Source organism: Mirounga angustirostris, unplaced genomic scaffold (genome assembly GCF_029215605.1).
Source record: "Mirounga angustirostris isolate CCGP_5_RB_7025 unplaced genomic scaffold, mMirAng1.0.hap1 SCAF_3, whole genome shotgun sequence".
Classification (NCBI taxonomy): Eukaryota; Metazoa; Chordata; class Mammalia; order Carnivora; family Phocidae; genus Mirounga; species Mirounga angustirostris.
In genome coordinates this window covers 55,233,270-55,249,183 of record NW_026991711.1, presented here as the reverse complement: position 1 = coordinate 55,249,183, position 15,914 = coordinate 55,233,270, and the positions used below count along the sequence as shown (strand labels likewise).

The following is a 15,914-nucleotide window of genomic DNA, read 5'->3' as shown; positions in this document are numbered from 1 at the left end:
AGAAAGAATAAACTAGACAAATTATATCAAAGAATATTTAGGAGATGAAGTATCTATGGTTGTACTAAGATTATGATATCCGCAGGATCCCTCCTTCAATATAAAGAGCCAAAAGGTACCCCCAAATAAAAGCTTAGTGAAACAAATCTATTTAAGTAAAACCAGAAGTTGGCTTATTTTTTTTTTTCCACTTTCCTGTTAAAAATAGTTAACAGTTAAAACAGTTGACAGAGGGAAAGTTTACTTACATGACAATCCATCAAGAGGCGAGTGCCTACTGGCTGCCTCTCTTGAAGAGCAGGGCTCCTCCCTCCTGCAGTCTTCCTCCAGCATCCTCCATGAGCCCTGCCCTCCCCTTACCTGCTCTATGTATGGAACAGGGCCTCTGCTTTTGAAGATACTGATAACCAACCTCTTCACACAATGGTCCCTCCACTAATTTGCCCTGGCACCGAGTTCTACTACATGAACACCATGTTGTTTAAAGTCCTCACTTTGGAGGCTTCTATTTTCACTTCCAACATACCAAGAAACCAAGAATCAAGAAAAGTGATTACACTCTTTTTTTGCTCCCCTTGCCACTTGACTCAGTCTTGTTTTCCATCCCAAATTCTATCACCACTCTAAGTAGCATCAATAACCATATGGACAACCACATGGTTGTCAATTTCAAAGACCTTCGCTCCCTACCACACAGATTTTCTCATGACCTTCTTTCAGAACTACTTTATTACTTTCTACACTTTCTTAGTACTCCAAACTATTTCACCTCTTAATTATTAGATCTTAGCATCCCACTCTCCGACCACAATAGCTTTGTGATTTCCTATTTCTCAACCTTTACCCAAAACTATACTGCCAACCCCTCCACCTCGGACTTTAATCACACCCTATCCCCTTGCTTGCTTCTGACCTCTCTCATTGTTGGCCCAGGACACTCCTCTACCTCCATTTGCTCTTTAATGTCAGCATCTGCTGAGGTTCTCTCCCCAGATTTCTGCTATTGTCACTCTACTCTCTGTCCTGGGGTGATCCTACACAAGCCCCAAGTGTCAATTACTCTACAATCTTTATGTCTAAATCAGTCCTCTTTATAGTTCTAGAGCGGCACTGTCCAACAGAAATACAACATGAGCCATAAATGTAACACATTATAATGCCACATTAAAAAAGAAAGAAGAAACAAATGGAATGAGTTTTAATGTATTTAACTCAATATATCTCAAATATCACCATTTTAACATGTAATCAAGACAAATTACTAATAAGGTTTTTTTCATTCTTTATTTCAGATTAAGTCTTTGAAATTTGGTGTGTACTTTATATGCTAAAGCATATTCAGATGAGCCACATTTCACATGTTCAATGGCAGGCGGCTACCATATTGAACAGCATAGCTCTAGATGGATACACACAGATCCTCTCAGTTGTTCCACATGGACCCTAAGTCTTTCTTAGCCCCCACATCTAGTGTGTCATCAAATTCTATCGATTCAAGCTTTTAACCAGATGCCTCATCTATTCACTTCTCTCCATCCCCGTCAGTCCCCTGGCTCAAACCTTTATCTTTCAAATGGAAAACAATCTCCTAACTAGTCTCTACAGTTCTGCCAACAATACCTTATTTATATTAAGGCCAAACATGGGTGAAAGAATAGACTTTACTGGGGAAAGGGAAAATGTATAAGACCAGGGTCAATAAGACAGAAATGTACTCTAGTCTCTCCAATAACTCTTGAAGAGGTTTATTAGGACCAAGGTGTATACGAGAAACAAAAGGTATACGAAGACATGGCACAGGTTCTATTTCAAAGGAGGAAATTTTAACCCCCTAGGGGGCAAGTGTGATAAAATGGCTTTGCCAGACAGGGAATACTCAGGTTGCTTGGCAGTCTGGCTTTGAGGTATCAATTGTTCATAGAATAACACACAATACCTGATGGTGCCCTAAACCTGGGGATTTAGGGACACCTGGGGCTCTTTAAAGCCTCCCATTCTCACTACCCCAACTCCCAGTCAGTCCCAGCTCCATGAGGAGCTGAGCTTCAGTGTCTCCCTTACAGCTAGGAGGAGAGGGGAAGGGATATCCTGCTTCCCATCTAGCTTGTTGTCTACATAACACATAAATATCCAGGATTCTTTTGGACAATTTTGCTCCTTGCATAATGTGCACCCTAGTCCAAGCTATCCCAAACATTTTTATCAGTATCTTACCCCAGTCTCAGGCACTCCATATATTTACAAAATGCAAATCTGGTGGTACAATGATGCCAATACACTATATTAGCAAGAAGTTCAAAGTCCATGAGACTATCACTGACACCTATCTGGCCTGTTTTATCTGCTCTTCCCTCCAAATAACCTATGCCCAAACATACCAAACCACTTGACTTCCCCAAAGCAACCGTGGTCTTCCATTCCTGCCTGCCCTCCTCCCTGCTCTTCTATCTTAAACAACCTTACTTCATCTGGCTCTCTCATTTTTACTTTTATAAACCATATAGCTTTCAGACACCCCAACCCTCACTGAACCCACCTTCCTGCACTCAAAGCTCATCTCCCTTCATAATTCTGATGCCCTTCTACCATGGTCCAAGAGTGCACTGTCCATACCTTTAGCATGTCACCACTCAATTGTATCTGTGGCTTATCAATCTCCCCCCCACCCAAGTGTGGGCTCCTCAAAGGCACAAGGTGTTTCTCATGCCCAGAACATGACGAGTCCTCAATAAAAGTTTAAACAAATGAATAAAAGCTGGGGTTGAACATCATAGCATACCGGATTTTCTTAGATTATTAGACTCTGTTTCCTCTAACCGAACATCTGAAAACGAAGCTTCTGAAGGTACCTTCTTCTGTTCATCTTTTAAACTCTGTGCAATTTGCTATATAAAGAAATCAGAAAAAAGATGAAAGTGTAGTTTTCAGCTGTGTTTGCTATATGAACATATTCTTTCCATAAAGTTAAAAAAAAAAACTAGTTAATAAATGGACCAATTAAGAGAACCACAGCAAAACAACCCATGGAAATGAAAAAGTTAAATTAGTATAGAGTGTCCCTACTCCTGGACACCTGGGTGGCTCAGTTGTTAGGCGTCTGCCTTCAGCTAGGTCATGATCCTGGGGTTCTGGGATCGAGCCCCACACTGGGCTCCCTGCTTGGCGGGAAGCCTGCTTCTCCCTCTCCCACTCCCACTGCCCCCTGCTTGTGTTCCTGCTCTCGCTATCTATCAAATAAATAAATAAAATCTTAAAAAAAAAAAAAAAGAGTGTCCCTACTCCCATAAATACATACATAGCCTTTTGTGAACCATTAATTTCAGAACTATTACCAGGTATCTGCTGCAGGGTCATATAATACACAAGGCTCCTACAGGAAGCGAATTTTCAACTTTACGTTTAGAAACAAAATTTAAGACTGAATAGGATACATTCTGAATGTCAGAAAGGCTTTTCACAAGTAACCGGCCAATATAAACAACTGGTTTTCTCTTTACGTGAGAATAGCTACAGTAAGCTATTTTTGAAACCCTTCTTCGCTGCCTAAAGAATAACATCAAATACATACAGGTCACTAATTACTAAGTTAGTAATGAAAATCTCACTAATTTACACTTATAGTTTTATAAAGGTGGAAATACACAAAAATGAAGGACTAACACACACGTAACTACTGCCAAAAGGAATGGCCAGAGAACTGTTTGGGAGACAGACTCCATTATCACTCAGGCCAGTCCTCTCACTCTGTATGCAGAAACCAGAAAGTATAGTCAACCCCTAAATAGCACACAAATGTCACAGCAGGATCACCTGATGCCCCTACCCCTCACCAAAAGAAAAACAAAGCAAGCATATTTACTGAAAGTGGTATCCTTAAACCAAAAGGTCCACACAAGAAAGTATCAGGATACTGGCCATGTGATGACTAAATAAACATATTAAATATATCACTAAATTACACTGGGAGAGCGACTTCTAGTAAACTTCATCACCTAACATCCTATCAGAACTATTAAAACAGGTATTCTGTCTATAATATAAAACTAATATTCATAAAGAAGACAAAGAAAGAAAGGGAAGAAGGAAGGAGAACACAATTCCCCAGATTGGACTGAGAAATAAATCTAGTCTTCATCATATCCACTTTTAAAGCCAAGGTAACTCCTGCAAATGGATTATCTATCTGTTCCCTGGAATTATCAGCAATATTCCTACTATAAGCCTGCAGAATAATGAAAGCTGGGCAATAAACAAACAGCCCCAAAACTATATGCCCTACATACCACGTATCTGATTCCTACAAGGTTGATTTTATGTATTATTTAAAAAAAAAAAAAGTGCTATACAAATAATTAATATAACTACCCAAAATGTAAATATAAATAGAAGTCAGGAGAAGGGATGAAAGTTGAGGAGAACATTCTTACAATAGGTAAGGGCAGTAAACTAAATAGCCTGGTATATTTCAAGCTTGTTAGCTTTAAAACAAACACACTTATTACAACACATTTATCAGTTCAGGCATTAAAATAGGTTAAGTTAAAATGCTGGTGAGGATGTGTAGCAACAGGAATAGGTTATACATACATATATTTATTTGCTCTGTCAGCTGAGAGGACCCAAAAGCAAGAACACTCTATAGCTATGAGCACACTTAAGCACCTAGACCTTATTTTCTAATACCATTCTCCAATAAAAGAAGCCAGGACTCCTTGGAGAAATGGCTGATTCTAGGACTAAGACTGGAAATAGACAAAATGAGCCTAGACCATCTTATAGAGCCAAGAGATAAGGAAGTGCTCATAAAACATAAACACATCTACAAGCGAGGGATATGTTCAAAGGGACCCAGGAACCAACTGAAAGAGCTCCCAATGGTCAAAGTTGGAACTATTTGAACAACAAATAAATAGCAGTGGACAATAACCCAAAGTATGAAATAAATATCCATGAGTTCATACTGATATCAGTAAGTGAATAAATACATACATACATACATACATATATATATAGAAGGAAAACGATCCACTCACAGAAAAATTCCAAATAATGTATGTAAATACTTTGTCTCAAGGAAGCAGCATAGCTTGGGGAAAAGAGCAACTTTCCAGTGAAGAAACCTGACAATGCTACCTCAGCTAGGTGATCAAGGTCAGTATCAACAGTGGTAAGTCATATTGATAGTATCTACCCTAGATATGATGTGATAAAAATGGTACTTTGGGTTTTCCACCAAAAATACATAACACCAGTCTAATCTTGAGAAAAACATCAGACAAATTCCTATTCGGAGGCACCCTATAAAACTCTTAACCAATTCTCCTCAAAAATGTTAAATTAAAATCAGCAAAAACAAGGAAAGTGCGAGAAACTGTCAGAGCCAAGCAGAACCTAAGAAGATATGAAAAACAAATGCAATGTAGTAACTATAAATGGATAATGGGATCCTGGAATAGAAAAAGACATTTTATAAAAACTAAGGAAATGTGAATCAACTATGGCCCTTAGTTAATACCAATGTTTCATTACTGGCTCATTAACCACAACAAGTGTACCATACTAATATAAGAGGTTAAATAACAGAGAAAACTGGATGTGGGTTACATGGGAACTCTGGAAGACCTTTTCAGTTTTTCTACAAATCTAAAACTGTTCTAAAAAATAAAATCTATTTAAAAAAAAAAAGAAAAGAAAATCAGGATGTGTGACATCCAGGAGAAGCAGTCTATCTACAGAAACAGGATACTATCTGAGCCATATTTATAACTTAACAAAAAAGATTCCCACTTGATATCAAAAGGTATGTTGATGAATACAGGATACATTTATGAAGAAATGGACTTCAGACCTATTTTTCATAGACAAATTTAAGTCAGCACTCCTGCTGGAAGCCAATGATAATTAAGCAAGGATAGTCTGCAAACCTTGCAAAAATTAGACTACATTTTTGAAAATACATTAGAAACGTGTAATGTCTTAGCAATATTATTTCAGGGGATATTTTCAAATTCACTAGTATCAAAATTTCCTTTGGAACTTTTCTTTTTTTTTTTTTTTAAAGATTTTATTTATTTATTTGAGAGAGAGAGAATGAGAGACAGAGAGCATGAGAGGGAGGAGGGTCAGAGGGAGAAGCAGACTCCCTGCTGAGCAGGGAGCCCGATGCGGGACTCGATCCCGGGACTCCAGGATCATGACCTGAGCCGAAGGCAGTCGCTTAACCAACTGAGCCACCCAGGCGCCCCTGGAACTTTTCAAATAAAATAATCAGGCTACTGATAACTGCTCTTAAAATGTACTTTTAAATACTTTAGATATTTTCCAAACAAACTAGATCAAGTAATTTGTTTAATAAGTTAAAAATAGTCACATTCTTATAGGTAAGGGAAAGTAAAAGGACAACACTCTTCATATTAAATTTAAATTAAAAAAAAGCAGACAGACACATCAAAACTCACCTTTACTAACAAGCCAAATGTCTTGTTTTTTAAAAAATATTAAATAGAAACTGAGAACAGATTGGTGGTTGTGGGAAAAGGGAGGAAGGTGGTCAAAGAGTACAAACTTCCAGTAGGAGATAAGTCCTGGGGATCTAATATATAGGAATGGTAATGATAGTTAATAATACTGTACTATATGGGGCGCCTGGGTGACTCAGTCAGTTAGGCATCCAACTCTTGATTTGGACTCAGGTCACGATCTCAGGGTCAGGGGATCGAGCCCGGCGTCGGGCTCCACACTCAGCAGGGAGTCTGCTTGAGGATTCTCTCTCTCCCTCTCCCTCTGCCCCTTTCCCTGCTCACACACACTCTCAAAATAAATAAAGTCTTTAAAAAATAAAATTAAAAAAATTTTAAAAACCCACAATACTGTTTGTATATTTGAAAGTTGCTAAGAGAGTAGATTTTTTTTAAGGTCTTACCATAACACACACAAAAAATGCAACCATATGAAATGATGGATGTTAATGAATATATTGTGATAAACATTTCACAACATATATGTATATCGAATCACTATATTGTATACCTTAAACTTATACAACGTTATATGTCAACTATATCTCAATAAAGGTGGGAAAAAACTAAAATTAAAAAACAATTTTTTAACTGGTAATATATTTCACTCATTACTTAAATTAATTAAAGACAGTTGTAAAAAGTCAAATATTGTTTTTAAATATTTCAGGGGCTAAACAGTAACAGCCACTGTCTACTATATGACTAGAAAGTCAAGTGCTTTCTAGCCATTATCTCTACTCTCACAGCAACCCCCAATGGTCAGTACTGTTACACTTACTTTACCAATAATAACACATATTCATAGAAACTAGGTAACAGCTACTGACGGACAGAGTCAGGACTTGAACCTAGGTCTGACTCTACACTTTCCCCATGCCATACAGATGGCAAACTTACATGGGAAAAATCCCCAGTCTAAAGGGATTAGCTCTTAGTTTAAAATCTTCAGATCTGTAGTTAGAATCAAAGGTCGAGGTTTGACAGTAATCTGTATATCTTAGTAGGATATGATCTAAGGACAAAAAGAAGTACAAAAGATCTTGAATTTAGGAAGTTTGCTGTTAGTTATGGTGTTAATTTTGAAACTATTTTTAAGTATGTTGCAACCTGGAGCAAAAGAATAAATAAACAGAAGGTACTGGAAGCCAGGGTTTCTTTTGTGAGAGAAGAGACATACAAATATGGAATGGGGGAAAATAAGGAAGAACCCTATAGAAATGGATCTGAATTAGAGGTTTCAGTATAAATTCATGATATTTAAAATTATATTTTTTCTACCTCCGCCCTTTAGGGGTTAGAAGTAACGACATCCATTGCTAGCAATGAAAACACCTAACACTCAGATGTTGGTTTCTAAATACCACTCTCCTCCCTGTTAAGGGAATCAAAACTTCTTGGAGAAACAGGTGACTCCAGATCTAGGGCAAAGAATGTAAAGGGTAAGTACGTGGATCATCTTGTGCAAGAAAGCAAAGAAATCTAGTTTAACCAAGATAAAAAGAGAAAAAGACTCGAATTACTAGAATCACATAAAAAGAGGGAACAGTAATACCAACCTTATAGAAATAAAAAACACAAATGTAACAACAATGAACAATATACCAACCAGTTAGATAACTTAGATGAAATGGAAAAATTCCTAGAAAAATATAAACTACTGAAACTGACTCAAGAAGAAAGAGACAATATGAATAGGCCTATAACAAGTGAAAAGACTGAATAATAAAAAACCACCCACAAAGAAATGTCAAGACCCAGACTGCTTCACCACTGAATTCCATCAAACATTTAAAGAATTAACTAATATTCTTCACAACTCTCCCAAAATATAAAGAGGGAATACTTCCCAACTTACTTCATAAAGCCAGTATTACCCTGATATCAAAACCAGATATCAAGACGAAAGACATCTACCAGTATCTCTTATGAATATGGATACAAGTCTTTAACAAAATACTAGCAAACTGAATCTAGAAACATATAAAAAGATTGATACACCACAACAAATGAGATTTATCTCAGGAATGTAAGGTTGGTTTAATTTGAAAAACTGATTAATGTAATGTATCAATAGAATAAAATTACTAGATCATCCCAATAGATGCAGAAAAAGCATCTAACAAAAACAAACATCATTTCATGATAAAAGCACTCAACAAACTAGGAATAGATGGGAACTTCCTCAACCTGATAAAGGGCATTATTTGAATAACTCACAGCTAACATTATATAAAATGGAAAAGGCTAGATGCTTTCCCCTTAATATCAGGAATAATTAAGCTCTCATCATTTCTATTCAACACTGTATTGGAGGTTCTAGCTAGGGCAATTGGGCAAGAGAGATACATAAAAGGCATTTAAGTTGGAAATTAAAACTATCTCTATTTGCAGACAACGTGATCTTATGTACATACATACATATATATTTACACATACATACACAGAAAATCCTAAGGACTCCACTAAAATCTATTAGAATAAGTTAGTCCAACAAGGTTACATAATACAAGATCAGTATATAACAATCAAATATATTTCTATGCACTTGCAATGAACAATCAAAAAACAATTAAGAAAATAGTTCCTTTTACATTAGCTTCAAAAAGAATAAAATACTTAGGAATAAATTTAACAAATTAAGTATAAAATTTATTCTCTGAAAACTACAAAATATCACTGAAAGAAACTGAAGATTTAAATAATTTCAAAATATCCATGTTCATGAATTGGAAGACTTAATATTGTTAAGATGGCAATGCTCCCCAAATTGATCGACAGATATAATACAATCCCCAACAAATCCCAGCTGACTTCTTTGTAGAAATTGACAAGCTGATTCTAAAATTCATATGGAATTTCAAGGGACCAAGAATAGTCAAAACAATCTTAAAAAAAAAGAAGAAATTAGAATTCAAACTTCCTGATTGCAAAATTTATTACAAAACAATAATCAAATCAGTCTGATAGTAACATAAAAACAGACATAAAGATCAGTGTAATAAAACTGAGAGTTCAGAAATAAACCCAGGGGCTCCTGGCTGGCTCAGTCAGTTGAGCATCTGACTCTTGATTTCAGCTCAGGTCATGATCTTGGGGTCCTGGGATTGAGCCCCGAGTCAGGTTCTGTGCTCAGTGGGGAGTCTGCTTAAGGATGTTCTCTCTCCCTCTGCTCCTCCTCCCACTCATGTTCTCTCTCTCATATAAATAAATAGGAAGGAAGGAAGGAAGGAAGGAAGGAAGGAAGGAAGGAAGGAAGGAAGGAAGGAAGGAAGGAAGGGAGCAACCCAAAAATCTATGAGCAACTGACTTCAACAGGGTGCCAAGACCATCCAGTAGGAAAGAATAGCCTTTCAACAAATGATGCTGGGACAACTGGACAGAATGCTGGGATAACAAATGATGCAAGGACAATATGCAAATCAAAATCACAATGAGATATTACTTCATACCCACTAGATGCCTGAAAGCAAAAAGTCAAATACTAACAAGAGTTGGCAAGTAGGTGGAGAAATCAGAACCCTCATACACTGCTGGTGAGAATGTGAACTGGTACAGCCACTTTGGAAAACAATCTGGCCATTCCTCAAATGATTAAACACAGAGTTACTATACAATGCAGCAATTCCACTCCTAGGTATATACACAAGAGAAATGAAAACACATGTCCACACAAAAATGTGTACATGAATGTTTGTAGCAGTAGTATTTATAACACCCAACAGGTGAAAGCAACCCAAGTGTCCATCAGCAGACGAATGAATAAACAAAATGTGATCTATCCATACAATGGCATATTATCCAGGCATAAAAAGGAATGAAGTCTAATACATGCTATAACTTGGATGAACTGTGAAAACATGCTAAGTGAAAGACGTCACAAAAGACCATATGTTATATAATTCTATTCATACGAAATGTTTAAAACAGGGCAATCTATAGACAGAAATTAATGTCTGCCTCAGACTGGGGTCGGAGGGTGACGGCTAAAAGGTACAAGGCTGCTTTCTGAGATGGTGAAAGTGATCTAAAACCAACTGTGGTGACGGTTGCACCTATCCATGAATATATTAAAACCCACTAAATTATAAACTCTAAATGGGTGAATTGTGGGGTTTATAAACTATAACTCAATAAAACTGCTCAAGAAAAAAGAAATAAGTCCTCAAAGATTACAGGGACATGTCAAAATGACAATGAAGCCATCTAAAGCCATCTAAAGGACAAAGAAGCCATCTTCCATTAGTCAAATCTGGGACAATTCTGAGCTTCAAAAAGAGTAATGGCAATAGATAATGACTTTTTTAAAAATTCCACTAGTCTACAAGGGTCGAGGGTAGGAAAAAAGGGAGGGAGAAAGAGAAATTAATTCTTTGCAGCAGAATGCCAACTAATAAATGCAGAAGAAATGGCAGATAGGAAATTTGCTACTCCCAACATAATAACTGATTCAGGCACAGATCATTAATGGTTGCAGTAATGGCAAGTAGGTGGAGAAATCAGAACCCTCATACACTGCTGGTGAGAATGTGAACTGGTACAGCCACTTTGGAAAACAATCTGGCCATTCTTCAAATGATTAAACAGAGTTACTATACAATGCAGCAATTCCACTGGGTAAAAAGATGCTGGGGAACTCACATAATCCCAAAGTATCATTTCATCAGTACTCACTAATTACAAAGAGGGGAATATACTTTTATAATGAAGAAAATTACCAATTACTACCTTAACCAATTGTGGAACATCCTGACATTATGTGCCTTTGATGTGATGAGGTAAGTACACATCAGCTGTGTAGTATTGTTGCAAAAAAAAAAAAAAAAAAAAAGACAAAAAAGTTTAATCTGAATCCAAGTATGAGGAAAACAATCAGACAAATCCAGAATGTGGCACATTCTACAATAAAACTGGCTTGGTCTCTTCAAAAAAACCAATGTCATAAAAACAAAAAACAAAACAAAACAAAAAACAGGTGGGGAGAAACATTAACCTTGACTGGATCCTACTTTTTAAATTTTTTGATCCTGTTTTAAAGACAGCTGAAGGACAACTGGAGAAATTTGAATATGTACTGCATATAAATAATATGTTGAATTAATGTTAATTTTTATATATGTAAAAATAGCATGTGATTATGTGAAGAATGTTTTTATTCTTAGGAGAGTAAGAGTTGAAGTATTCAGAAGTGAAGTATCACAATATCTATAATTTACTTTCAAATGGTTCAGCAATGAAACTTACACACAAAAAGATAAAGTAACTGGGACAAAACACTAACACATAGTAAATCTGAAAAAATTCCAGATTCAACTGAATATTCAATGATACCAAGATAGGAACTATAATAACGTTTTTAGGTGTGATAGTTATCACGGTTATGTTAAAATGAAAAGTGCCCTCACCAAAATAAACAAGTAGGACTACCATCAAACTAAAAAGCTTCTGCACAGCAAAAGAAACCATCAACGGGGGTGCCTAGGTGGCTCAGTCATTTAGCGTCTGCCTTAGGCTCAGGTCATGATCCCAGGGTCCTGGGATTGAGCCCCGCATTGGGCTCCCTGCGCAGCAGGAAGCCTGCTTCTCCCTCTCCCACTCCCCCTGCTGTGTTCCTGCTCTCGCTCTCTGTCAAATAAATAAATAAAATCTTTAAAAAAAAAAAAAAAGAAAGAAACCATCAACAAAGTGAAAACATGACTTACAGAATGGGGAAAAATATTTACAAGCCACATATCTGATAAGGAGTTAATATCCAAAATGTATAAAAAACTCATACAACTCAGTAGCATAAAAACCAAATAACCCAATTAAAAATGGATCAAGGACCTAAATCAACATTTTTTCCAAAGAGGATATACAAATGGCCAACAGATAATGAAAAGATGCTCAACATCAATAACCATCAGGGAAATGCAAATTCAAACCAGAATGAGATACCATCTCATGCCTGTTAAATGGCTACTATTAAAAAGACAAGAGATAACAAGTGTTGGGATGCTGGGTGGCTCAATCAGTTAAGCATCTGCCCTCAGCTCAGGTCATGATCCCAGGGTCCTGGGATAGAACCCCCCCCACATCGGGCTCTCTGCTCAGCAGGAAGCCTGCTTCTCCTTCTGCCCCTCCTCCACTCGTGTGCGTGTGCACTTGAATGCTCTGACAAATGAATAAATAAAATCTTTTTTTAAAAAAAGGTTAACAAGTGTTGGCAAGGATGTGGAGAAAAGGGAACCCTTGTGCTCTATTGGCAGGACTGTAAATTGATGCAGCCACTCTGGAAAACAGTATGGAGGATCTTCAAAAAATTAAAAATAGAACTACCATATGATCCAGCAATTCCACTTCTGGGAATATATCCAAAGGAAATGAAAACACTAACTAAAAAGGATATCTGCACCCCCACGTTCACTCACAATAGCTAAGACACAGAAACAACCTAAGTGTCCACAAATGAATGAATGGATAAAGAAGTTGTGTATACAGACAGTGGAATATTATTTGTCCATATTAAAAAAAAAACAAAACAAGGAAATCCTACCATTTGCAACAACATGGATGGACCCTGAAGACATTATGCTAAGTGACATAAGCCAGAGAAAGACAAATACTGTATGATCTCACTTATATGTGAATCTAAAAAATAAAAAAAAAACAAAAGTACAAACTTTCAGTTACGAAATAAATACTAGGAATGTGATATATATGATGACTATAGTTAACAATAAATACTGTATATAGAGGGGAAAGTTGTTCAGAGGTAGATCTAACAGCTCATCACAAAGAGAAATTTCTTTTCTTTGTATCATTATCTATATAAGATGATGGCTGTTAACTAAACCTATTGGGGTAATCATTTTACAATGTATGTAAATCAAATCATCATGCTCTATGCCTTAAACTTACTGATATATGTCAATTACTTCTCAATAAAACTGGAAAAAAGACTTCACTGCAAAAAATAAAATGTGCCTTACCTTTTAAAGCTACCTACTGAAGTATTTACTGATGAAATGTTTAGACTTTGCTCCAAAATAACTAATGGTGTGGAAAGGAGTAATGGAGCTCTAAGTGAAATAAGACTGGCCATGTGGAAGCTGGGGTAATGATATGTAAGAGCTCATTATATTATTCTCTCTACCTTTTGCTTATATTTGAAACTTCTTTAAAAAAGTTCTAGGTTCTGGGGTGCCTGGGTAGTTTAGTTGGTTAAGTTGATTCTTGATATGAGCTCAGGTCTTGATCTCAGGGTTATGAATTCAAGACCCATGTTGAGCTCCACACTGGGCATGGAGCATACTTAAAAAGAAAAAAAAGTTCTACATTCTAATTTTGGTTTAGCACTAATATCCTCAGCATTATTTAAACTCTGTCCAGGACTCAAAGAAAATAAAGATTCATATGTAACTCAATCAGTGAGATAAATGATCAGCGAGGTAAATCTAACTCTTCAAACCATAAACTGGCCTTAGGTACTGTAGAATTTTGAGGAGATGGCCTTCAGGGTTTTTATGAGACAGCATGACATGTGGTTATGCAACAATCAACTATGGTGGCTCCTATGTTATCAACCCTCTTTTTGCCATTTATTTAAAAAAAAAAAAAGAGAAATCACAGGAAGCACAAATTCAATTTAAAAACTGAGAACACAGGGCACCTGGGTGGCTTAGTCGGTTAAGTGTCCTACTCTGGATTTCAGCTCAGGTTGTGATCACAGGGTCGTGGGATCAAGCCCCATGTTGGGCTCCATGCTCAGGAGGGAGTCTGCTTGAGATTCTCCCTTTCCCTCTCCCTCTGCCCCTCGCCATACTTGTGCATGAGCACACACTCTCTCTCTCTCTAAAGTAAATAAATCTTTTTAAAATAAATTGAGAACTCATATTTCCTAGAAAAGGGGAGGGGAACTATTTATAAAATATAACTTGAAGGAAAAACAACATAACAGATCATTTTGTTCAATTTTTGAAAATTTTATTTCCTTAAAAAAAAATTTTTTTATTTCCTGTGACTTTATGGCAAGTTTATCTTGATTTTACATCTTGAATGGGAATTAAAAAGAAAAATCCTGTTTTCACTAGTACCAAACATCCAAAAGGTATATGGGCCTGAGGGAGAGATCAAGATCAAATAAGGGAACCCTACCTCCATCATCACCAACTTATCAGGATATGCCAGATCTCCAGGAGCAGGTTTGTACCCCGTGATGTCTGTCTGAATGTAGATGTGGGTTCTGTAGACGAGGCGCTCTTGTACATCTTCTAACATCTGCTTTACTCCAGCTGCAAATGCTCCCAGTTGTTCAGCTGATAAAAAAGTGTAATCATCCATTCCTTTATATTTAGAAAAATACTTTCTTTAAACAAGCAAAAATATTACTCAAGTGTCCAGTAGTAGGAAGCATTTTTGCCTCAGGGACTGTGGTTGCATTCTATTTCAGTATGACTCAATGACCTCAGAAAAATTTAATAAATGTCTTTCAATTTTCTCAAATTTAAAATTGGGAAATAAATTTGCCCTTATACCTTCTTTCTGAGACTCTGTGATATTATTTCTATTATTAATATAAATACTAAAGTCTGAATTTTAAAGTGTTTTGTGCTTTTTAAAAGTTATCTCATTCAGCGTCAGACCAATCCTGAGAGACAGCTAGGGCAGCTTATTAGTTGGGTCATCATTCCAATTTTACAAATAAATTGAGTCCCACAGATATTAAATGACTTGTTAAGGTTTCCACAAAAAAGAAAAAAAAAAAAGAGTAAAAAACTAAAATGAAATGTGAGTTTATATAGAATTTCTGCATTCCTAAGACGCTTTCAGTGTTAAGACAAACCATTAATTCCGTAACAGCTTTCCAAGGGCTGGGGAGTTGTAGACACTACATAATAACATAAATATTCAAGTTAATTTAATTAAGAAGCATTAATGTGTAAGAAAATACACATCTTAGAATGAACTAAATGCAGCAGAAGAAACTTTGGAAGCATAACAAACCTATAGTGTCTCCTAAGGAAAGTCAAAGTGAAAACAGTAATTTCTGCCAATAAAATAATTACTTGAAGGCTTTTTTTTTTTTAAGTTATTTAAGTCATGTTTTCTATGACAATCAAATCAAATATTAAAGACTGTATCAGATGGTTAGAGTTTTTCCAGAGAATTGCTTTTATTTGTAATTTCAAAAAAGATAAGTCATTATTATGTATGTACACTAAAATAATTTCTGTTTTTAAATCAAGAGTATGTAATATAGCCAATGACTCTAGGTATTTTGGTTAAGAATGTTATTAAGAAATGTCTAATCCGGGGCACCTGGGTGGCTCAGTCATTAAGCGTCTGCCTTTGGCTCAGGTCATGATCTCAGGGTCCTGGGATCGAGCCCCGCATCAGGTTCCCTGCTCCGCGGGA

General features: G+C 36.4%; 1 protein-coding gene across 3 annotated transcripts in view; it reads right to left on the bottom strand.

Annotated features, from left to right (window-relative positions):
- The window catches only part of COG3 (component of oligomeric golgi complex 3), a 76,750-nt gene that overhangs the window by 29,444 nt on the left and 31,392 nt on the right, over positions 1 to 15,914 (bottom strand). For all 3 annotated transcript variants that reach the window (XM_064586093.1, XM_045869471.3, XM_045869470.3), the window contains 2 exons: positions 14,655 to 14,815; positions 2,780 to 2,885 (listed from right to left, as the gene is read on the bottom strand). In XM_064586093.1, the coding sequence (XP_064442163.1) occupies positions 2,780 to 2,885; positions 14,655 to 14,815 (267 nt within the window). The remainder of the gene's footprint in view (positions 1 to 2,779; positions 2,886 to 14,654; positions 14,816 to 15,914) is intronic.